The sequence below is a fragment of the Scardinius erythrophthalmus genome (assembly GCF_964197995.2).
Source record: "Scardinius erythrophthalmus genome assembly, chromosome: 6".
Lineage (NCBI taxonomy): Eukaryota > Metazoa > Chordata > Actinopteri > Cypriniformes > Leuciscidae > Scardinius > Scardinius erythrophthalmus.
This window is the reverse complement of record NC_138226.1, coordinates 21,633,887-21,657,068: the sequence shown is the minus strand read 5'-3', so window position 1 is coordinate 21,657,068 and position 23,182 is coordinate 21,633,887. Positions and strand designations below refer to the sequence as shown.

The 23,182-nt window shown below is 41.9% G+C and overlaps 1 protein-coding gene across 1 annotated transcript; it reads right to left on the bottom strand.

The window, feature by feature from the left end:
- Nucleotides 1-625: 625 nt before the first annotated feature.
- On the bottom strand, nucleotides 626-23,182 carry arl5a (ADP-ribosylation factor-like 5A). Its single transcript, XM_081367828.1, has 6 exons — nucleotides 22,630-23,182; nucleotides 14,003-14,063; nucleotides 5,238-5,385; nucleotides 5,078-5,161; nucleotides 3,841-3,992; nucleotides 626-2,617 (listed from the first exon to the last, which is right to left on the bottom strand). Exons 1-6 carry the CDS (start codon nucleotides 22,673-22,675, stop codon nucleotides 2,569-2,571), a joined length of 540 nt encoding a protein of 179 aa, XP_081223954.1. The 5' UTR covers nucleotides 22,676-23,182; the 3' UTR covers nucleotides 626-2,568.

Genomic DNA, 23,182 nt, shown 5'->3' with positions numbered 1-23,182 from the left:
TCAGGGACAGATAAGGATGATTTGATTCTGTCTATATTCTATCTATAGGCATTATACTCAATGCATGTTGACTGTCCATTATACAGCTAGTATAATGATGATCTAAGGATGAGTCATTATTAAATAGCTTTTTAGAAAGTGCCCTACAACATCTCCCAAGCACTTCTGAGCAGACAGACAGCTGCTGTCTCACCCGAATCTAATCCTGATGAATACCTTACAGTATTAAACTATTCAGGGTCACTCAAAAATACAGCTGACACTATTTTTAAAGCACCCTGAGTGACAGTAAAGGGGTGATGTTTAGGCACAGAGGTATGTTTCCTTAAACCCATTATATCATTGAGTGGAACAGTTTGAACAATACTTTGCTGATACACCTCGAGACACAAAATATACAACAATTTTATCACTGTGCTCCAGCCATTTCCACTCAAAAGTCCTACAGTTCTCCACATCTCCACGGCGGGGCAGCATGACTGAGCTGAACGTGAATGACAGAGGCAGCTGTGACTGTGTCAGCTCAGTGTTTCCCTCTGTCCTCTATTTCAGAACACCAAACAGTGATGGAACACTATAAATAAAGAAGTATAAAAACAGAACAATAAAAATATTGGCCAAGGCAACAATTCTCATTTTCATTTATTTTAACGTGATGTACTAAAATAACTAAAATAAAAATAAATGATTCAAATAAATATTAAAAAAATAAATAAACAAATGACAAAAACACACATCAAAAATTAAAACTTAAAATATAAAAATAAACAGTCATGGACTAACAGGGTGGAAATAACATAAATTCATTTTCTCTATATTCCTGGCTTGGAAATGAATAAAAGATACAAAAATGGGGTCAAACAGGGAGGATATTTGAAGGGAGATGAACTCTAGGTTGATGATTCTATTCAACTACTTTTTGAACATTTTATTGATTTTCCATGCAATTTGCCTAACAGGGTGCATGTATGGGTGACACAAGTTGGCATTAATAATAAAACAAATGTAATACTGATTGGGTTAATATTTTAAAGATTGGACTAATTAGTACAGACTAACAGAGTGGAAAAGCAATAATTTCATCTGGGAACAGAGGAAAACATGGACAACTGTTGACTAAGCTTATGAACAATACTTCAATCCAGTGACATGACGCTTTGAGTGTCATAAAGCTTAGTCACTGGAAAATTGTTAAGTAATAAGGGGGTCTGAACAGCTGAGGATGGGTATTAAAACACTTTCAATGACTCCTGGTTTAAATAAAAGCAACATCTCTCACTCAGGGAAACAGCATTTCAAAACACAAATCCAGATACAGTGCCAGAGAAAACCTGTTTACCATGACTCATGAAATTAAACTTTAAATGTAAGTAGCTAGACCGCAACATCAACATGTTTTGAGTAATAACAACCCTATCAAGTGTGTTGTCCTGATTCAGATGGTTAGACAAATAACTATCAAGATAGTTGTGTTTTAAACAGCATTATGAGGCACTGAAGTTCTACATGAGATCATCTTATATAGAGAGATTCCAAAAAGAAAAATCTGTCAAGGTCTGTTCACTGTGATGATCCACATTACCGATTACCAATGCCTAATCTAAAGACAATGCAGTAAATAAGGCATTCTGCATACTCTTTGACCAGTTTAAGCACTAGATTTAAAGTGCAGTTTGCCACCAGTGACACAGAATTCAATAGCAAAAAATCCATAGACATAAAAATATAAAAAAAACACTTTCCCTTTACAATGTAAATGTTTAAACAGTAATTATCTGTACTGTGCAAATAATTACAAAATTAAGTCAAAATTCTGTGATAATATTATGTGTATGGTCTACTCTGTGATATGTATTAAAATGCTATCATTTTAGTACACAAAGTTCTTTCCAGATGAAGTTCAGATCCAGAGCTTAAACAAGTACGCTAATTAAATTCATTTTTAAAAAGAGACACTGTCCTTTCAAACCATGCAATGCCCCCTAGAGGTGGCCAAAGAGCTGTGGAACGTAACCAAATACTTCAACGTTGTACATTTTGAAAAAAAGGACAATCAGTGAGGGGTATTGAGAAATAAAATGTGAAACATCTGTCATGACAGATAAAAACACTTTATTTAGTTGTATTTTACATGAGTGCAGTCTCCTGTTGCATGGTAATGTGTCTCCTCAGCCCAGAGGAGACAGAGTCAGGTGCAGGCACAAGGTTAATGAAAATACTGGACTGCACACACTGGGCAACACCATGTCAGGTAGATGGGTAAAGCAGCGAGGCCACTCCAGGCAGGGATCCGCTCAGCTAGAGACAAGTTCTCTTAGTCCAAGGTCTGTGCCACCCTATTCCTCTTTCAATGGCCATCCGTGCAGAAAAACACTGGGTTTATGCTGTTTTGCAAGTCCTGACTTATTTTAGTGAGTTAGTTACAGATTGTTCATTCACAGTTCTCAATAATCTGTAATAAATTAATCAAACGAGTTCTGGTGACGTCGCTGAGTCACCTTCACAGTGAGCGACACCCGGTGGGAAAGACAGAGAGAGCACACTGCTATCTGAGGTCTGAGCCTGAGGTCATCTTACTCGCAGCCGTGACATCATCCATTCTAGACCCTGGCAGAGCCTGCGGACAGGAAAGAGACATTCAGCTCGGGCAGTTAACAATGCTCCTATTTTCTTTCTTTCTCTAAAGAAGACAAAGAAAGACATTTGTGCTTTCTGCCTGTTAGTCAGGGAAAGGCCTCTGAACTAATGACCTTGGCCATTAAATGAGGTGCATTTTAGTCTTTTCAGTAAACGTTAATGACCGCTCATACATTCCATTATGAAATCTACAGACTTTCTGAATCATATTATGGTGATAATATTTTTTTTTTAATGGCAACATATAAAATTTTTTTTTTTTATGTTTTTTTAATGGCAACATATTTTAAATGTTATTTTCTGTGCATCCAGGTCTCTGTATGCATCTACAAAGCAGTCAGAATGGGGTTAGAAAGGTACAATTTGAATTTGCTTTATTGATACATTGTGAAATTCTGAATTGGCCAGCATGGGTGGTCTATGAAAGCACATATTACTGCCACACGAGAATATGCTTTGGTATATCATAATTATGAGATTAGTCAAAATTATGAGATAAAATCATTATGACACACTAAGTCAAAACGATCTTCTTTGGCATAATTATTACTTTTTATTTCAGAATTTTATGATTGCAACTTATTGTCATAATTATGACTTTTTTTATGTTTGTCATAATTATGATGGAATTTGAAATTATGAGATACTTTTTTCTCATAATTTTGAACTTTTATGTGATAATAATGAGAAATAGTAAAAAAGACAATAGCAACACAAATTCAACATTGAATGTTCATTTTTACTTATGATTTACCAGTTAAATATTTTTAACGTATCTAAAGCTCAACACCGATGCAAAAATCGCACATTCGCAGATGGTCAGCAGCCCACGCAGCCCCTGTGCAACTCTCCATTACAAATGAATGACTTCCGGTTCATCGGCTGTTATTTGTTGAGTGCAGTGGAAAGGCGGCTAAGGATGGAATATTCTTGATTAATATTAAAAACAAGCATGGACTGGAAACCCAAGGACATGTCTGCATTTGTCTGACAGCAATTGCTGTCTATGCAACTTTTAGACGCCTAATGCGGATTCATCACTTCTATCGTTGCTAGTTCTATATTCAGCCAAAATGACTAGAACAGCAGACGTTTACACAATCTGTGACTCATTACATCATCTCGACTGAACATAATATTGAACTGGATCTTTGAATGTACATGTTTGTCATGTGGCTCTGCTGTAGGTTTTTGTGGCCTTACCCTTCTCCAGTGAGGGCACAGCAGGCCTGGATGTGCCACTGATGGTCTTTGATAGAGGTAAGCTGAAGACTCTGGGAAATCTCAGCAACAGTCATACAACCCTTCACATCTTGCTTGTTGGCGAAAATCAACAAACCAGCTTTTTTCAGATCCTAATAAAGAGAAAAGAGGAAGTGGAATCAGGAAGTCAAGGCACAAAAGAGCGAACCAGACAGTCTCAGTACAGCCTAGGGGTGGGCGATATGACCAACATCTTATATCATGATATGAGTCATTTTATGTCACGATAATGATATACATCACATAAGTAACTATTGTGACCTATATCATTATTGTGATGTATATCATTATCATTATTTTATGTCACGATAATGATATACATCACAATAGTTACTTATGCTTTAAAAATGTTATGATATAAAAAATGTTGATAACATTGAAATTCCATAATTCATATCACCAAGTAAAAAGTGATGAACAAAGAAACTAAATACAAGCATATAGGAAAACAAACTACAAAAGAACAAACAAAGACACAAATGAAATAGATCTCCTTGAAAAACTTCAAGCACTAGAAATAAGAAATACTAGACCTACATGAATTATATGTACAAAAAACACTCCATAGTCTTCACTGTGTAAATTAAATATACATTTATTCTTATTATGGTTACAAAAGTGATTCAGTCAAGAGCAGTGAGAGATTCTCTTTTCTGTTGTTCGATTAACATTAATGACAGATGACGGCAGGTATATTTGGATCCAATACACTTGTGTTTTCTTTCTCAACTGTTTAAGTTCAAGACATAAATGACTGCGTTTACGTGCAAAGACGGTCATTTTGACATATGTTGTGTATTTAATGTTAATGCCCAATTTCATGGCAAAAAGAACTGTTCAGAACTCGCGCATAAAGAGCATCGGCTTCATGTGCGCCGTCTCTCAGAAAGAGCTCAGAAACCATCTCTCTGACAGCGCGCAAATATAGCGAAACGTTGTCTTTCTCTACTTACTGAACGCATCCAAATGATAAGCTTTCGTGACCGTGCAGCATAGCAATGTCACGTGAGCGTAACCGCGATAGAGACAATAGTCCAAAATCTCTACCAGTTGACAAATTTCTACCAGTTAATCGTGCCTACCGGTATATTGCCCACCTCTAGTAAAACCCCTTTAGCAAATGTGTGTATGAACACTCATGCAATGCCAGTTCTCATACTGACATACATATACTCGCCTCATGGGCTAACATCCTGTAGAGCTCCTCTCTGGTCACTGAGATTCTCTCTCTGTCTGTGCTGTCCACCACCACGATCACAAACTACACAGGAGAAACAAGTTAATGCAACACAGTCTTTACGATTCAAGGTAACTTTACAGTTGTCTTAGGTCGCTACCTCTGTGTTAGTGTAGTAAGTGTTCCAAGAGGAGCGCAGTGATTCCTGTCCTCCAATGTCCCACATCAGGAAATGAGTATTATTGACCACAATCTCTTCCACATTGCTGCCTATGGTGGGTGAAGTGTGCACCACCTCATTCATAGAGCTGGAGATTACAACAACGACGTGAGCACCAAATGAACAACAAATAGGACAACACCATAAATATGAAAGCACTATAAAATAAGGCAGTAATTTGCAAGATGTAGTCACATTATCACGTGTAAATATATAAAAGTGACAGTAAAGACTTTTTATAATGTTTAGTGGTCGACCAATATAGATTTTTTTAATAGCCAATACAGATGCTGATATCTTAAGCCCCTTTCACACAAAACGTTGATCCCAGAAAATTGCCATATAATTGTTTGAGTGCCTTCTGTGCGAACACAAACACGTCCCGGGATTAATCCTGGGATTGATCCCGGGATGGGGACCTAGTAACATTGCCAGGATCAGTCCCGGAAAATGAACAAAAGGCAGGATCAATGCCGTAAGGGGTGTGTCGCAGTGATGACGCTAAAGCGGAGCTCTTTCGCCAGCTTAGTGGAACGATGCACTAGTTATGATCGAGTCAGAAAAAAAATGCAAGAGCGTGATCGCAGATCATAATCGCAAGATTGCAGATCGCAAAATCGCAGATCATAAGCAAACTGAAGACGCATTTACACGTCACATCATGATGTCATGTGTCTTTAAGGGATCTTCATGTGACACACAAATCCCGTGACACATCGGTGTACTTTCCGGAATCTCTGTGTGAAAGGGGCTTTAGAGTGCAAGGTGGCCGATATATAATATATATATATATATATATATATATATATATATATATATATATATATATATATACACACACATCAAATTTTAATCGCTTGAGAGCCCCTATATACAGTGTATGTGTATGTATATATGTATATATATATATATATATATATTAGAGGTGGGCATAGATTAATTTTTTTAATCTAGATTAATCTAGATTAATTTTGAAATTAATCTAGATTAATCTAGATTAAAATGGCTCATTTGAATTCTGCCGAAGGCATTCAGAATATGTGTGCTACCCAAATAATGACTATAAAAGTAGGCTAAGTCTTTGAGAACGGGTTTCTCAAGCCAGGTGGCGCATTAGACCAGGGGCTCATCTCCTGTTTCCAAAATGCATCACAAACTGCTTGAGAAAGCTGTTCTACTCATAGACTGTAAAAGGTTACTTCTGTACTGTTACCGTCCGTAGGCAACATTAGGTAGGCCTATGTTATTATCAACTACTATAGGCTATCAATAAGGGATGGGCGATATGGCCTAAAATCTATATTGTGATATACATTGCAGCCTCTTGCGATAACGATATACAGTATATTATAATAAAACCATTTCAGAACAGGTTACACAGACCCTGCTAAACAACTGCTAATTTTTTTTTTTTTTTTAAAGGGTATATGTAGTTTTGAGAACATACTGTGCAAAACTGTAAGTATACAACATAATTTTGCAGATAAATAAATTTTAAGTACACTAGCTGCAGAGATCTTAAGTAGGTCTAATGTTTATTATGGCTTGGAGCTTATGAAACCCCAAATTTAAAGTTATAATATTGTCTAACTGATGTCTTTTCAGTTAAAAAGAAACACAACAACGATTCTTTAAATCGGGCGTAGACAGAGATTATGTGTTAACGTTACACCACTAAGATATATTAGAATGAGAATAATACGCGCGCGCTGCTATTCAGTGATGTCATGTTTCGTTTTGAATTTGAGGTGGTAGAACGGATTAGTCGTGTGTTAACTTACCGAACCGTTACCCCACCACACACTCGGATAGTTTGCTGCTGTTTGTCGGACGGCTTAAATCCGAACCAAGTCCAAATAATGGATGTTGCAGTTCTCTTACGAGAGGTTCTCTCGTATTGCGTAAGTAGCTTACGCATCGGGAAAGTCTTCTTTCTTCGAGATCTGAAGCCAAAAAATTATCCTTAATTTTGTATTCATTGTCAACGCAGTGCAGCAGCCGACAGACCTAGGCAGGCTGTATAAGCGTGCTCATTGGCTGCTCGGCTGCAACTGCTTAAGCCTATCGGTGAGCGCTCTGAACGCGGCAACCAATGAGGGCGCTTCGCGCCCTCCACACCCTTCTAACCGTCAGAATGGGCGTGGCCAGCGTGTATATATTCAGCGCTCACAGGCTAAAATTCTGATTTTCTTGTCTTCAGCGACGCTCTTCGCATCGCTGGATCTTGAGAGCCGCCGCCGTTGAAACCAGCGACCAGCAAGCTTAGGACAGCGCCTGAGGAAGCCGGCCGTCTTCGCCGCCTTCAGCCATCCGTGCCTGCTACGCTATCCGGCGACATATCCTTTACATTATTACTATTTCTGTGTGTACTCTAAAAGAGCACGAGGCGTTTTTGTAAAAACGCCTCGTTTTTGCGGCTCGTGCCGCGCCCCGCTCAGCAACGGAGACCGCCACCTCTCTGCGCTCTCCGCCTGGGCCGCGGGCACGCCGCCACCGCACTCTCCGAGTGCGAAGAGCTTTCAATGTCGACCCTGCGGGCTCGACTTGAAGCTTTCGACCAAGCTGTCGCTCCGCCTGTCCCTGCCGGGCCGCGCAATAAGAAGCGCCGCTCGCAGCGACCACCGGAGACTGTTGTGACTGAGGAGCTCGCCGGAACCTCTCCCTCGAGCTCTCTCTCGCCCTCTCCCTCCCGGCCGCTCAACCGCCGGCTCTCGCCCGCGCCGCCGCCGCGTTAGGAGATGAGGCGAATGTGATAGATACCCGTACTCTCCCTCTGTTCGAGCCGTGCAACTTCGCCGCTCACAAGGGATGGCAGAAGCGGACGGTCTCGGAGCGAGTTTCCTCTCCCTCTGTTCGAGCCGCGCAAACTGAGCCGCTCACGAGGGATGGCAGGAGCGGACGGTCTCGGAGCGAGTTTCCTCTCCCTCTGTTCGAGCCGCGCAAACTGCGCCGCTCACAAGGGATGGCAGGAGCGGACGGTCTTGGAGCTCTCTTTACGTTACAAGAAAGCTACTCCGTCCTCGCGCGTCACTCACCGGTGAAAGGGGAACAGAGTGTTTTCGTCCCGCCGTGGCCTGGACTATAACCTCCATTTCTCAGTCCCCTCTTAAGTCAGGCGACTGGAATTGTTACCATTGCAGTATACGAGCCTGTTATAAATACACGCTCGCCTGCAAGCAAACGCCGTCACAAGACATGATGACGCTAACCGAGTACTAATGTATTCTCCCCTGTGGCTCAGTGGCGGAATCCTAGACTGTCAAGCTAGAGACCGGGGTTCGATCCCCGCTCTCGCGGCAGTTAAAGTTTATGCTGTTCGCTTCTCCGAGCTCGCGGCCAGTTTTTCTTACATACAGAAAACAAGCCCGCTCTCTCCCTCGTTGGGCCGCGCAGATTGCGTTGTTCAAGGGATGACAAAGCGGACGGTCACGAGCAGCGTTCAGCGTGCGCGCCTCACTCACCGGCGAAAAGAGAAGAGAGTGTGTTAGTCTCGCTACGGCTGGACAACCGCCAATCCTCACACATTTCTCAGTCCCCTCTTAAGTTCAGGCGACTGGAAATATTACTTTTGCAGTAAACGAGCCTGTTTTAAACACACGCACGCCTGCAAACAAACGCCGACGCGACACATGAGGTCGCGCTTACTGAAAGCTTATGTGTTTTCCCCTGTGGCTCAGTGGCAGAATCATACGCTTTCATGCGAGAGATCCGCGTTCGATCCCAGCTCTCGGGGAAGTTAAAAATTTATGCTGCTTGCTTCTCTGAGCTCGCGGCCAGTCTTTCTTACTTACAGAAAGCGAACCCGCCTCTCGCACCACACCTTCTCAGGGTGCTCGAGTATTTTTGAGCGTCTAAACACGAGAGAAGAAAAGACGGTTAAATCCCGCAGCCCTGCGGCTGGACCACCGTCGAAGCTTAACGCTCTGTCAGTCCCCGTTGCCACGGCTACTGCAGCTGTTTACCCCGCAGTCAACGAGCCGGTATCTACCCGCTCGCCTGCGCGCATCCGCCGTTCTCACGGCAACCCAGAAAAATTTCAAAAGAGCATATGTCTGGTTGCACGGCTGACGCCGTATGTGTTTCTAGTACAGTGAATGTGCCCACGTTCTGTGCTCACCCCTGTACACAAGCACTATACATCCCGTGTCTCTCACAGAGCCCACTCCCATGAAGCAGGCAAAAGCCGCTTTAGTGTTAAATGTAGGTCACGTGTCCACTTCTCCGTGCCCACACCTACTCACTGCCCGCTCTGTCACACGGCCTCCGCGACCGGTCATGTTTTAAATGTAAGTCCTGTGCCCGCCCTCGAGCGCTCACACATACTAACTACATTTTCGCCCCGACGCCGACATCGCGCGTCGCGCCTCACCCTATATGTTCCCCGTCCAAAGCCACCGGGACACTGTGTGTAAAACGGCCAGCTATCGCTACGTGCGATCCGCCGTATCTAACCACAAAGAGCGCGCGCGCCGCGCCCGCCCCTGAATGTATGTCCTGTGCCCGCCCTCAAGCGCTCACACATACTAACGAACATTTTCGCCCCCGACGCCGCCATCGCGCGTCGCGCCTCACACTTTATGTTCCCCGTCTAAAGCCACCGGGACACTGTGTGTAAAACGGCCAGCTATCGCTGCGTGCGATCCGCCGTATCTAAGCACCAAGAGCGCGCGCGCCGCGCCCGCCCCTCCGTTTCGAGCTCTCGAGCCCGCGATGCGCGGCGATCGGAGCCCGGAGGCCATTCTGCACCTGGCTGCACACGCAAAATCGTGGGAAACTATTCCAGGCGCATCAGAACGGGTGCTAAGCACAGTAAAACAGGGCTATACTCTGCAGTTCGCTCGCCGCCCTCCGCGCTTTCAAGTGCGTATCGAGACCAGAGTGAATGGGGAAGTAGCACATCTACTTCGAGCAGAAATAGCTACACTTCTGTGCAAAAGGGCTATAGAACCGGTTTCCCCTTCCATGAGCGAGTCGGGCTTTTACAGCCGTTATTTCCTCGTTCCCAAGAAGGACGGAGCTCTCAGACCAATTTTGGATCTGAGACGTTTGAACAAGGCTCTTATGAGAAGACCGTTCAAAATGCTCACAACCAGACAAATTCTCGCGCAAATTCGCCCGAGGGACTGGTTTATATCTCTCGATCTAAAAGACGCGTGCTTTTCAGATCCTGATAATACCCCGTCACAGGCCATTCTTGAGATTCGCCTTCGACGGTCAGGTATATCAGTACACGGCCCGCCTGTCGACACAGCGCGCGCGCTGCATTCGATGCCTGGCCGCGTCCCTCCGGCCGGGCAGCACCGTACCTCTCAAAATATTTCAGAGGTTACTAGGTTGTATGGCCTCAGCCGCAGCAGTGCTTCGGCTGGGTCTTTTACGAATGCGCCCGCTACAACGCTGGCTGAATGCCCGAGTGCCTCACAGAGCATGGGCTTCCGGCGGTATCCGCATCAGAGTGACTCAGAGCTGCGTTTCAGCTCTGAAGCCCTGGTTAGCGGCCGACTGGTACCAGCGGGGAGTGACAATGGGAGCTATCTCACACCGCAAAGTTATCTCGACGGACGCTTCCACCTCAGGCTGGGGCGCTCTGTTCGAGGGCAAACCGGCTTTTGGCCTGTGGTCAGACCGGGAAAAATGCCTCCACATAAACTGTTTGGAGATGATAGCGGTCGAGAACGCGCTCAGGCGCTTCCTCCCATTCATACAGGATCACCATGTGCTAGTCCGCTCGGACGACATGTCCGTGGTATCCTATGTGAACCGACAGGGCGGTGTCAGATCCAGGAACCTGTGCAGGCTGACAGAACGCCTCCTCGTGTGGGCTTACCGCTCGCTGCGCTCGCTGAGAGCCGCGCACGTGCCGGGCCACCTGAATGTCGGTCCAGACAGACTGTCCAGGGACAACATTCCCCCGGGAGAATGGTCTCTGCACCCCCAGACAGTCCAGTTTCTCTGGCGCCTATTCGGCAGAGCGGAAATCGACCTCTTTGCGTCGAAAGACAATGCTCAATGCCCGAAGTTTTATTCGAAGAGCGAGGACGCGCTGTCCCAGACATGGCCCAGCCTCCCGCTGTATGCTTTTCCTCCGATCTCCCTGTTGCCACAGGTCATTTCGAGGATCAGAGAAACGCACCACTCAGTGCTGCTTATAGCCCCGCGTTGGGAAAACCAAACTTGGTACCCAGAGCTAGTGAGGCTGTCGCACTCACCCCCATGGCCGATCCCGGTGAGAAAGGATCTCCTCTCCCAAGCCGCTGGATCGATCTGGCATCCCCATCCAGAGCGCTGGTCGCTGCATGCATGGGCGATCAACGGATACCCGTTGACCTGTCAGAAGAGGTCGTGAACACGATCACGCAGTCTAGAGCCCCCTCCACGAGACGGCTCTACGCGTCTAAATGGTCGGTGTTCTCTAAATGGTGCGCTACTCAAAACCTGGATCCGCGCGCATGCGGGGTCCCGCGGGTGCTCTCCTTCCTGCAAGAGCTGTTGGAAAAGGGCAGATCCCCTTCCACGCTCAAAGTATATGTGGCCGCTATTACAGCGTTCGCTGAGACGACGCTCGGCCGGGCAATGGGAAGGAATGAGCTCATTATCCGCTTCCTCAGAGGAGCTAGACGGATGAACCCCCCGCGGCCCCCCTCGGTTCCCTCGTGGGATCTGTCCTTGGTCCTGGCGGCCCTAAAGGCTTTTCCCTTTGAACCACTTGAATCCGCGGATCTAAAGTATCTGTCGCTTAAAACCGTTTTTCTGATAGCTCTGTCTTCAGTCAAACGAGTGGGTGATTGGCACGCGCTATCTGTTAGCCCTGCATGTCTCGAGTTCGGGCCGAATGACTCGAAAGTCATTCTCAGACCGAGACACGGTTACATCCCCAAAGCGATTGGAACCCCGTTTAGGGCACAAGTTATTTCCCTCTCGGCTCTGCCAGCATCCGATAGTGGGGACAGTGATAACCTCCTATGCCCTGTCCGGGCGCTGAGAGTTTACATCACGCGCTCCGCCGCTTTCAGGCGTTCAGAGCAGCTCTTTGTTTCCTTCGGCGGACGCACCAAAGGTCTTGCCGCCTCGAAGCAGAGCTTGTCCAGGTGGATAGTGGACGCGATAGCAGCAGCTTATGCCTCCAAACACCTGCAGTGCCCTCTGGGCATCAGAGCCCATTCCACTAGAGGCATGGCCTCGTTGTGGGCCTGGTCCAGCGGAATTTCTATCCACGACATTTGTATGGCGGCGGGCTGGGCCTCCCCGTCTACATTCGTGAGGTTTTATAACCTGGAAGTTCCTGCCCTACAGGCAAAAATATTGTCGGTATAAGTGACATGTATGCTCTGCCCAGCTCCCGTGTGCAGACTACGTTCATATGCTGGCGCTATTCTGGTAACTACTCAGGGTGAAGTGTTTGACTCAGACCGGCTGTTCCGTTCTGTTTCCTATTTCCCGTTACGCGCTGTTATCGGTGCTGGCCCGCGCTGCTGGCCGCCCGCATTTATTTCTGCCGCACGGGAATTTTTCTCTTCATGTGAGACCGACTATGTCGTTTTCTCCTACCCTTATGAGTGCTTATGTACTGTATGGGCTCGCTCCGCCGGCCCTACTGTTTGTACTGCTATGTTTATAGACCGGCCGCGCCGCTCTATTTCATATGCTGCATGAAGTGCATGTACTACGCTAGCCCGTCTCTCCGACCGGCCACATTTCCCAGCAGAGTGTTTTCCCCGGTTCCCCTGGGATTCATGGGCTGGATGCTCGGCGCACACGGCGTTGACAAAGGGTTCCCGATGCGTAAGCTACTTACGCAATACGAGAGAACCTCTCGTAAGAGAACGTACTCGGTTACTAACGTAACCTCGGTTCTCTCTAGAAGAGGGAACGAGTATTGCGTAACCTGCCGTGTCGCGCCACGAGCTTTTGCGCTTCAGACTGCGAAAACCAGAATTTTAGCCTGTGAGCGCTGAATATATACACGCTGGCCACGCCCATTCTGACGGTTAGAAGGGTGTGGAGGGCGCGAAGCGCCCTCATTGGTTGCCGCGTTCAGAGCGCTCACCGATAGGCTTAAGCAGTTGCAGCCGAGCAGCCAATGAGCACGCTTATACAGCCTGCCTAGGTCTGTCGGCTGCTGCACTGCGTTGACAATGAATACAAAATTAAGGATAATTTTTTTGGCTTCAGATCTCGAAGAAAGAAGACTTTCCCGATGCGTAAGCTACTTACGCAATACTCGTTCCCTCTTCTAGAGAGAACCGAGGTTACGTTAGTAACCGAGTACGCTTTCACTTACAGCCGTGTTTACTTAAGATGACGACGAATATGCGTTGCAGCCGGGTGTACCTCGCGGCCGCGGGTAGATTGCGTCATCATAGCTTGTGTAGTAGAGCCATCTCCCAACCCAACTTGGAGAATAGATTAACGGCGATATTTTTTTTATCGCGCGATAAGAGTCTCGCGTTAACGCGCCGATAACGGCCCACCACTAATATATATATATATATATATATATATATATATACACACACACACACATGAACACACACACAGAGTACTGTTCAAAAGTTTGGAATCGGTTAAAATGGTAATATTGTGAAATATACATATACAGGGTTAGGGTATGTGCCATGTTATGATGAAACCAAGCAAATTACAGCCATATTATGTTACATTATAATATATTCTAAAATGAAGAATGAACTGTTTGCAATACTTACAACTGATAAAGTATGGTGGTCTTTCCTGCATTGTCCAGCCCAACAATAATGACTTTGTGCTCTGGGGGAACAACAGAAAAACTGTTAAATATTTTAGTAAACACTTTTCATCATACCCAGCATTGTAGACATTCGTCTTTGATTCTGAATGTTGTCAAATTAGCTAGAATATTTAACACACAAACATATGCATGACAGGTATTTGAATGTGTCACTGAGAAATGTGCCATCCTATACACTAACAATAGCAAGGAACTGAGCAGGTCTAAAGAACAGAATAATGACCAAACCCACATGTAGTAAAATATGCATGTGTCAAACTTGTTTTAGGCTGGAGACCAATGGAGCCAGTACTGCCCTTACAAGCACGTTTTACTACCTACATTATCACAAACAGTGGTGCATGTGATAATACAGTAGGGGAGACCGGGGACAGTTGTAACAGGGGATGGTTGCAACATGTCATTTTTCTCCAATCAGAAACAAGCTAGAGTGATGACACTCATACTGAACATGCACAGTTAGACCCTCCACCCACCAAAAAGACAGTAGACATATTCAACAAATGCTGCTGCATTTATTGAACAAAACTTGTTTTGGAGGTATGAAAGTAATTTTTTTCATGAGATGTATTTTTGTCATACTGTTCAGACATTTTGTATGAATTAATCAAAACTTACTTAGTTTGAATTATTGTTTTGTTGACTTCTAAGTGACATGGTTAGCATGTGTCAAAGTCAGTGTGTCTAGCAGGAATATGATGTTCTGTCATGGCTGATAGGGTTGGGGACGGTTGCAACAAGTTATAAATTGCATGTTTAATAAAGGTTTGTTGCATTGCAAATTGTTAAATTCTTCATGTCTGACACTGAAATATGGAGAGATTGAATATCATCTGTAATTTCTGCACACTGAATCTATGTAGGCCTATGTTTTACACAAACAAAACTCAACTGTTATTCGATAAATATGACTAAATAAATAAATTATAGGCTACAATAATATTATTGAAATACATAATACTATAATATTATAGTAGGCCTAAAACAGTTAATATTTTCAGAATTATATGCTCATTGAGACAAAAAGCTAAAATTAATTAGAGAAATTTAAGGTATTTTTAACGTGTTACAACCGTCCCTGGGTTGTGTTGCAACCGTCCCCTGGGTCGGGGTCAGTTGCAACATCTGACTTCTTCCATTCAAATAAATACTGTGAACGATATGTCATATATAATCATCTTTAAATGGTATGGGTAATTAGCAGACAGATGCAAGTTTAATATATACAAATTTGGTTGGTCTACTCCAAATAGTCTCTGAGTAACTGAGAGAAATACAAAAAGTGTTGCAACTGTCCCCGGTCTCCCCTACACTTTCCACATACGGCCTCAATTCAACTGAGCTAAACAATTGTGAATTTGACAGAAAAATGCTTATTTTGATCATTCGGATATAAGGATAAATATAATAATAATAACAACAACAACAACAACAACAACAACAACAACAACAACAAATAGGCTAATAGGAAGCAATTTACAAGTTGTGAAACCTTTAATTTTGATCAAAAAGGTTTTCTACTGCCAATATAGTGTTTTATAGACTACTGCCATTAATTAGACTAATTTTCCCTAGTACAGTAGAGCTGGGCGATTTTTTCCCCTAAAAAAATCTGCGATTTTTTTATAAAAAACTCGATTTACGATTCGATTCGATTCCCCCCCCCCCCCATTTAAAACAAAATAACTGCGAACTGTAAATATATTTTAACCTGTTAACTGTCACCCCCCTTTTTTTGAGAAGACATGAAAATGCACATTTCGAACTTAAATGGTTGTAATTAAAGAATGCTTTGGAGTATAGATATACAATTGGTCTTGTTTTAAAGAAGACATTTGGCAGATTTTTGTAGAAGTGAAATAAATTAAGAAAGTGAAACAGAAAAAAAGTTATAGCAGTTTGAGTTTATGGAAATGTAAAATGTAAAAAAATTAATTATTCATATTTTATATAAAATATATATTTTTAAAACCTGGGTGACTCTAAAACTGCAAAAAAAATAAAGTCAAAAATCTGAACAAGTTGTGTTTCAAAATTTAGGTTGATATCTCAAAAAATGAGCTTTCAGTAAGATTTTGTTTGGGCGCAGTACCAAACATTTTCACTAGGTGACAACTAGACTCCATTACTGCCCATATAAGGACGCCTCTATTTCCATATGTGGTTTGAGTGATCATCTGAACCATTATTTCCACAATTTTCATACAATTTATGAAGTAGACATTCTATTCAGAAGTAATATGGGAAGTTTGGCAGATTTTGATATGAATTCAACCTCTAAGAATCACATAAAAATGTTCATTGCTATTTCAAAATAAAGTTCTGAACACGCCTTAGGAATATGAAAATTGTCTTGTTGCAAATTGATAAATTACGGCTCCTCTGTAATTTATTTTGAAAATCAGTCACCAAATATGAAAACTAGAGATTGTAAGCTTTCAAATGATATATAGTATGTCAAGATTAGTTTAGGTTTAGTATATGATTTTACTGTTTTAAATATGTAATGAATTTGGGCCCACCGGTGGGCCCGTGACAGTTAACAGGTTAAAAATATATATTTATTGTATTTAATTAAAGTGCATCACCATAAACAAATTTTTGTTTGTCTGTTAGGATAGTCACTGTCAAATTACACGATTTTGACTCCTAAAAATCTTGTCATGTCGTGGACAAGAAACATGTCAGACTACACGTTGTTTTACGACCAGTCATCGCGAGCCGTCTCACACACTCATTCACTCGCACATATAGGCTACACAAGCTCACTCACATAGCCTACACACACACACACTCACTCATTCACTCGCTCACATACAGCTCTCTCTCTCTCTCTCTCTCTCTCTCTCTCTCTCTCTCTCTCTCTCTCTCTCTCTCTCTCTCTCTCTCTCTCTCTCTCTCTCTCTCTCTCTCTCACACACACACACACACACACACACACTCACACTCACTCACTCTCGCGCGCACACACAGTCACACTCACTCGCTCACTCACTCGCGAACACACACTCTCACTCACTCTCCCTCACTCACTCACTCGCGCGCCGTCGTCGTGGAGGACCGTTAAAAAATTAAACATGCTAGCCTATATTTTTGTCGTGATGTCGTGAAGCATCGAGGGCTGCGCCACAGGGAGCGTTCTACGGAAACCCTGAAGGAAGATTTGGCGAATGCAAAGTATTGCACGCTATATAGAAGAGGGGGAGAAAAAAAATCTAAAAAATCGATTTTTTGAAAATATGAATCGATTTGACCTACCAACTCGATTTTTAAATCAAATCGATTTTTTCCCCAGCCCTATAGTACAGTTAAACATACAGCTGTATAATCTATAAATATTAAGCAAACTGAATTTATTGCTTCAAACCACACACTTTAAAAATGAACTCATAACCAGTATCTTGGCAATGCATCTCTATTTTAATATTATGATGATTATGCTGCAACCCACTTTCACACTCTAACCTATAACAATTCAAGCTGTAACTGACTCCGGATATGAGTGTTTGCACCTGCAGACACGTCAAAGGCATTAGAGAATAGGTGACGTGGTAACACTTATAAGTGTGTGTAAAGGTGGCCAAATAGTTTCCACAAGAGAAGACAATGCTTAGTTGCAACAGAACTTTGCATACTGCAGTTTCCTCATGTATGACAATGGATGACAATGCAAATATCTCAATCTAATTTAACTGACTGCCACATGCAAAAAAGCCAGCACTTTTTTCAGCCCCACTGTCCACAAAAAGGCCCAATAGGTTTAGGTTTGATATAATACATATATCACACACCTTTTTGTCTTTATTTTGTGAAATTCAACACTTATTTAGCTAGAAATAAACTCCAGATAATTGATGCATGTACAATTTAAAAAAAAAAAAAAAAAAAAAAAAACATTTAAAAGAAAAAGTGAAATTAAATCAGAATTCACTAGGGCAATCTTCCCGAAACTTCATATCACAATCTTATAACAAAACATACACAAACCACGATCTGAATTGCGTGCTTTCCGAGCCAAGTGCGTATCTATTAGCCTGACTACGTCAGACTTCGTACTTCCGCTCAATTTCAGTTCGCTTCCGTGCTCAGTCTGAGATAGCGACCTATCTCCCAGTTTTCCTCCGGCCTCAAAACAGCCGGCCAATCAACGAACAGAGGGCGGGCTGAGAGCCGTGACGTAGACGCTGACTGTACCGTGGATGCGTAGATTTATTACTTCACATAATCTGCAAAAGTCGTTCACAGCCATGCTCACTCCGGTATTTCCCTCGATGGTTTTGTTTTCGCATCATACATGTGTTTACAGTGGAAGTTCGATGCAGCTGAGCTTGCGCATAACACACGTCATAACCAAACGTTATGTGATTGGCTTACGGGTAACCAATGATTTTTAACTTCAGACAAGCGCTTTAAACTTTAAAACACTGCATACACTGATCATAACTGACTATATGTAAAATAAAATACTCGCCAAGACGGACATTTTGACATATTTTATGAAAATACACAAACACTATTTTATGTTTTTAATTTATTTTAATTAAAAATTTATTTTATTAATATGTTTTTGTGTATTTTAATACACAGATTTTCACAATCTGTTTAGTCTCTGAATAATGAAAGGACTGACATAGATTTGTATAAAATGTATTCTGGAACAATTGAATGAATCAGTTTAGAAATATTCTTATTTCAGGTAATAAAGCAACTCCAGAATTATTGGCACCCTTGGTAAATATGATCAAAGGGGGCTTTGAAAATAAATTACATTGTTTGTCCTTCTGATCTTTCATTCAGAAATTCACAAAATTCTAACCTATCATTAAAGTGAAACAATGAAAAGTGGGGGGAAAATCTCATTATGAAATAAAGGTTTTGTCTAGTTCACATTGGCCACAATTATTGGCACCCAATTATTGAAATGTCCTTTTCCTAAGATAACAGCTCTGAGTCTTCTTCTATAATGCCTGATAAGTTTGGAGAACATCTGACAAGAGATCAGAGACCATTCCTCCATACAGAATCTCTCCAGATCCTTCAGATTCCCAGATCTAGCCTATGTTGGTCCTTCTCTTCAGTTCATCCCACTCATTTGGGAACTTAGGACGGCCATGGCATAAGCTTCATTTTCTGCTCAGTGACACATTTTTGTGTTGATTTTGATGTTTGTTTTGGATCATTGTCCTGATGGAAGATCCAATCACGGCCCATTATACAATTTCTAGCAGAAGCAGACAGGTTTTTCTTCTGTTGGTATTTGCTAGAATCCATTATACCATGTTTCTGAACAAGTTGTCCAGGAACTCCAGCAAAAAAATAGGCCCACAACCACTGATCTATATGTCATTTTATATAGATCAGTGCCCACAACATTAAAGATCTAGCAGTAGCCTATATTAAGCCATGGACATCGGGTACTGTTTATCCCTGTTTGCACCAAACCCATCTGGTGGGTTTGCTGTCAAAAAGCTCTTTTTTTTGTTTCATCCCTTTGGAAGATCCAGTCGTGTCTGACAATATGCTGGAGTTTGTTTTGGGATGAGCAAGGAGGATTTTTCTTCAAACCTTCCCAAAAAACTTGTGGTGATGTAGATGCTGTTTGATAAAAATTCTAGGCTTTCTGACCCCAAGAAAGACTCAACTAATCTCTACAATTCTCCAGCTGTGACCCTTGGAGAGTCTTTGGCCACTCAAACTATCCTCCTCACCGTGCATTAAGACAATATAGACACATGTCCTTTTGTGTTTCCTCACATTTATACTCCCATGGAACAGGAAGTCATGGCTGGACAATTTCATACTCCTAGTCACCCTGGTGTGCTAAAAATAAACGTAAATGAAAATATAGCCTACTTTCTAGGGGTGCCAATAATTGTGTCCAACATGCATTGGAGAAAAACATTTATTTATTAATGTGAGTTCTCCCCCACTTTCAATTGTTTTACTTCAATGAATTTTGTGAATTTTTTTAATGAAAGATCAAAAGGATAAACAATGCAGATTTATTTTCACAGCTGCCTTAGCTCAGTCAAATAAAAGTATTCTGAAAAGAGATGCTTTTCACAAAGACACTTTGAAACTGATGACACTCAGAGTTTAAAGCTGATATAATCATGTCAGCTAAGCATTCATTTGCCAAAGAGGCTCCAAAGTTCAAGGTGTATTGTAAAGATGTGCTTTAGCACTTCAATTAAATGTTTTCTTTTTCTCATTCCTTGTATTCACAAGAAAAATAGCCTGATACCAAGTCCTTGTGGCAAAAAAAAAAAAAAAAAAAAAACATACATAAGTATGAGTTGTATCACATTCAAATGTACAGTTGTGCTGACATTTAGATTTAAAGAGGTGGCTAAAAGTCACATGGTTCCAGATCTCTCTTTCTCTCTGAACTCAAAGACAAGTTCTCAACAATAAAAGTTTTTTTTCAGTACTTTTAACGTTCACAACCACACCACATTAAATAATCTTAACAATCTCTTCACAAAAACCAAACCAAAACACTTTTTTAATAACAATGATATCTGTAAATAATACTGCTTTAAAATAAGCCTTTTGAAACAGTAAAAACAGTGGAATACGATGTGTATAATTTTCAGACCATTCTATTTTGCTAACAAATATCACAACAAGTCATTTGTGCAATTTCAACTAGGCCTAATCATAACCTATGTAACCGGCCAGGCAACTTTAATATTTGACATCAGATTATTTGTAGAAGTCACAGCACCAATTTTCAATATCACATTTTTTTTTTTTTTTTTTGCAAGGCATAAACACACATTGTGCATGATTAATGCATGTATTACAAAGTGGCAACACAGTACAAAGTTGACAACTAAAACAAAAAGACAAAATAGCCGGTTCATCACAATGTGGGTTTGCATTTACAGTGTCAACTTTCAAACATTTAACCTAAAGACTGAGAAACATTTCAAAGACATTCTTAAACTCAAATTCTCAAAGTTCGTTCCTGGAAAGTTGAATACTAACCTGCACAAGAAGGGACATGAAACTGAGGAATAAAAAAAAAAAAAAAATCGTGTATGAAGGTTAGATTCTACCCATTCACAGGCTCTGATTATATCATCTTATCAGTTCTGTCTATTCCATGAAATGTTCTGAAAGAATCTAAGCAGTGTTGTGTGATGCAGAAACAGTCAACACAACAAAAAGGTGAAACTACTTTAACATGGATTTAGGGTGAAAATATTTTAGCATCTTAAAAGTTTGGGGTGATTAAGATTTAAAAATGTTTTAAAAATAAATTAATACTTTTATTCTGCAAGGATACACTAAATTAATCAAAAGTTACAGTAAAGACATTTAGAATGCCACAAAAGATTTCCTATTTATATATACATGTTTACTGTATATATAAAACTGTTTTACTGTATTTCAATCAAATAAAAGCAGCCTTTGGCCTTGGTCAGTATATGAGTCTTCTTTCAAAAACAAAACATTTTTTTACTACACTACATCTAAACAAAAAGAATTAATACAGACTGGTGGTACCGCATCTGACTGCAGGCAACAATCTCTAAACTCTCATGTTACACGGCTCACCCATATCACAATGATCTATTCTGCTAATGAGTAAGGTGAGAAGAACCGAAGAGAAATGTTCCACTGGGTTATGTTGCAATTTGCACATGCTCAGTACCTCATTCACTGATGTGCAAGTCTTTCAAACAAGATTATGCTTTATGAATATCCCACACCATTTATTATAAATGAGAGACCACTGGCTATCACATGGACGTTGAGTAACAAGAAATGCTGACACAAACTCCAGCGCTTTGAGGATTAAACCACTGTCAGAGACACACAGGCTGACCAGTGTTGCAAAATGCCCAGCATGCACATATCACAGAGGAAAAAGGCACAAATGATCTAGCTAAAAAAAAGCAAAGAGTGCTGCAATGGGTGTTTCACTTTTGAATTCATACTACTGGTGCAGGTTAATCTATACTCAGTGCTGACATTTGGTTTTCACATTCACTTTATATTGATATGTCCTCACTGGTGAGTTATGTTTTATCAATACCAGACGAAGTACATAAAACCAAACACGTATAGGGGAATATAATATCAATATTTTACCCACAGCAACGGTAAAATGCGAACAAATACATTTCCTACCAAATTTATATTAATCTTACACGAGAATTACATAAGCGTATTACAGTGCTTGACACGTCACTCAACAATTATCTATTAGTGAAAAATAACGATATCAGGTCTCCATCCTACACAAACACAGAGACTGACCCTGACAGTAGAGTATCTGTCAACAGCCAGTCTGAAACCATATTACTGCTAGCCAGTTTATTGAAGCCTTACCGGCTGTTTTAATGTAATGACAGTCGTTCACCACAGAATATTTCTACCTTGAAGAATGTACAACATGTTTATAATTATTTAAGTCGTATAAGCACCAGCGTCGCTGTTTTAAAGCGAAACTACAGTAGCAGTTTAGCAAATACTTGCTAGCTAATAAAAACCCACATAGCAAGTCAATGTTAAAAAATCATCGAAATATGTTTTAAAATATACTGCTTGACGTACCTTGGTGGTTAAAAAGCCTCCATAACTTTGTAAAAATGATTCCCATCGCTGATGTCCGTCCTCGGGCAACACCACCCAGCAGCAGCAGAGACTGAAAATCTATCTGCTAGCCAGCTAAGCTAACAATCCGGGGCAGTACAAAATAGTGCTCACGGTAACAGTTATTCACTCCTTTAATATTCTCCTGTGGATGTTATCCATGTCTCGTGAGGATGGGATATCTAAATGCTGCATCATTTCAGTGCTGTCATGTCTGGAGGTAAATGAAACGAGGGCGTTCATTTGGCTCTGCCGCAGAGGAGCGTCTGAACCTGAAACGCTGAACTCAATCAAAACAGTTTAGAGCCACGCAACACTCACCGGAAGTCTCGCTCGCGACCTGTCTGTCTCAAGAGCTAGTGCGGAGCCTAGCTGGACAGCACACTAGTGACTAGGGCACATAAAACGCTAAAATGCGGCACTTTGGGGCTGTAAGGGAATGATGTCTAGATAGGCAGCTCACTAGGTTTTGAGATACAGTCCCACTCTCACTGACAGCATAGTGGACTGAGAT

Coding starts and splice junctions, on each gene's coding strand:
- arl5a (XM_081367828.1), bottom strand. CDS start 22,675: ATGGGAATCATTTTTACAAAGTTATGGAGGCTTTTTAACCACCAAG. Junction 5,386..14,002: donor ACCACCATACTTTATCAGTT/GTAAGTATTGCA, acceptor TGTAATCTCCAG/CTCTATGAATGAGGTGGTGC. Junction 2,618..3,840: donor TGTGCCCTCACTGGAGAAGG/GTAAGGCCACAA, acceptor TCCTGTCCGCAG/GCTCTGCCAGGGTCTAGAAT.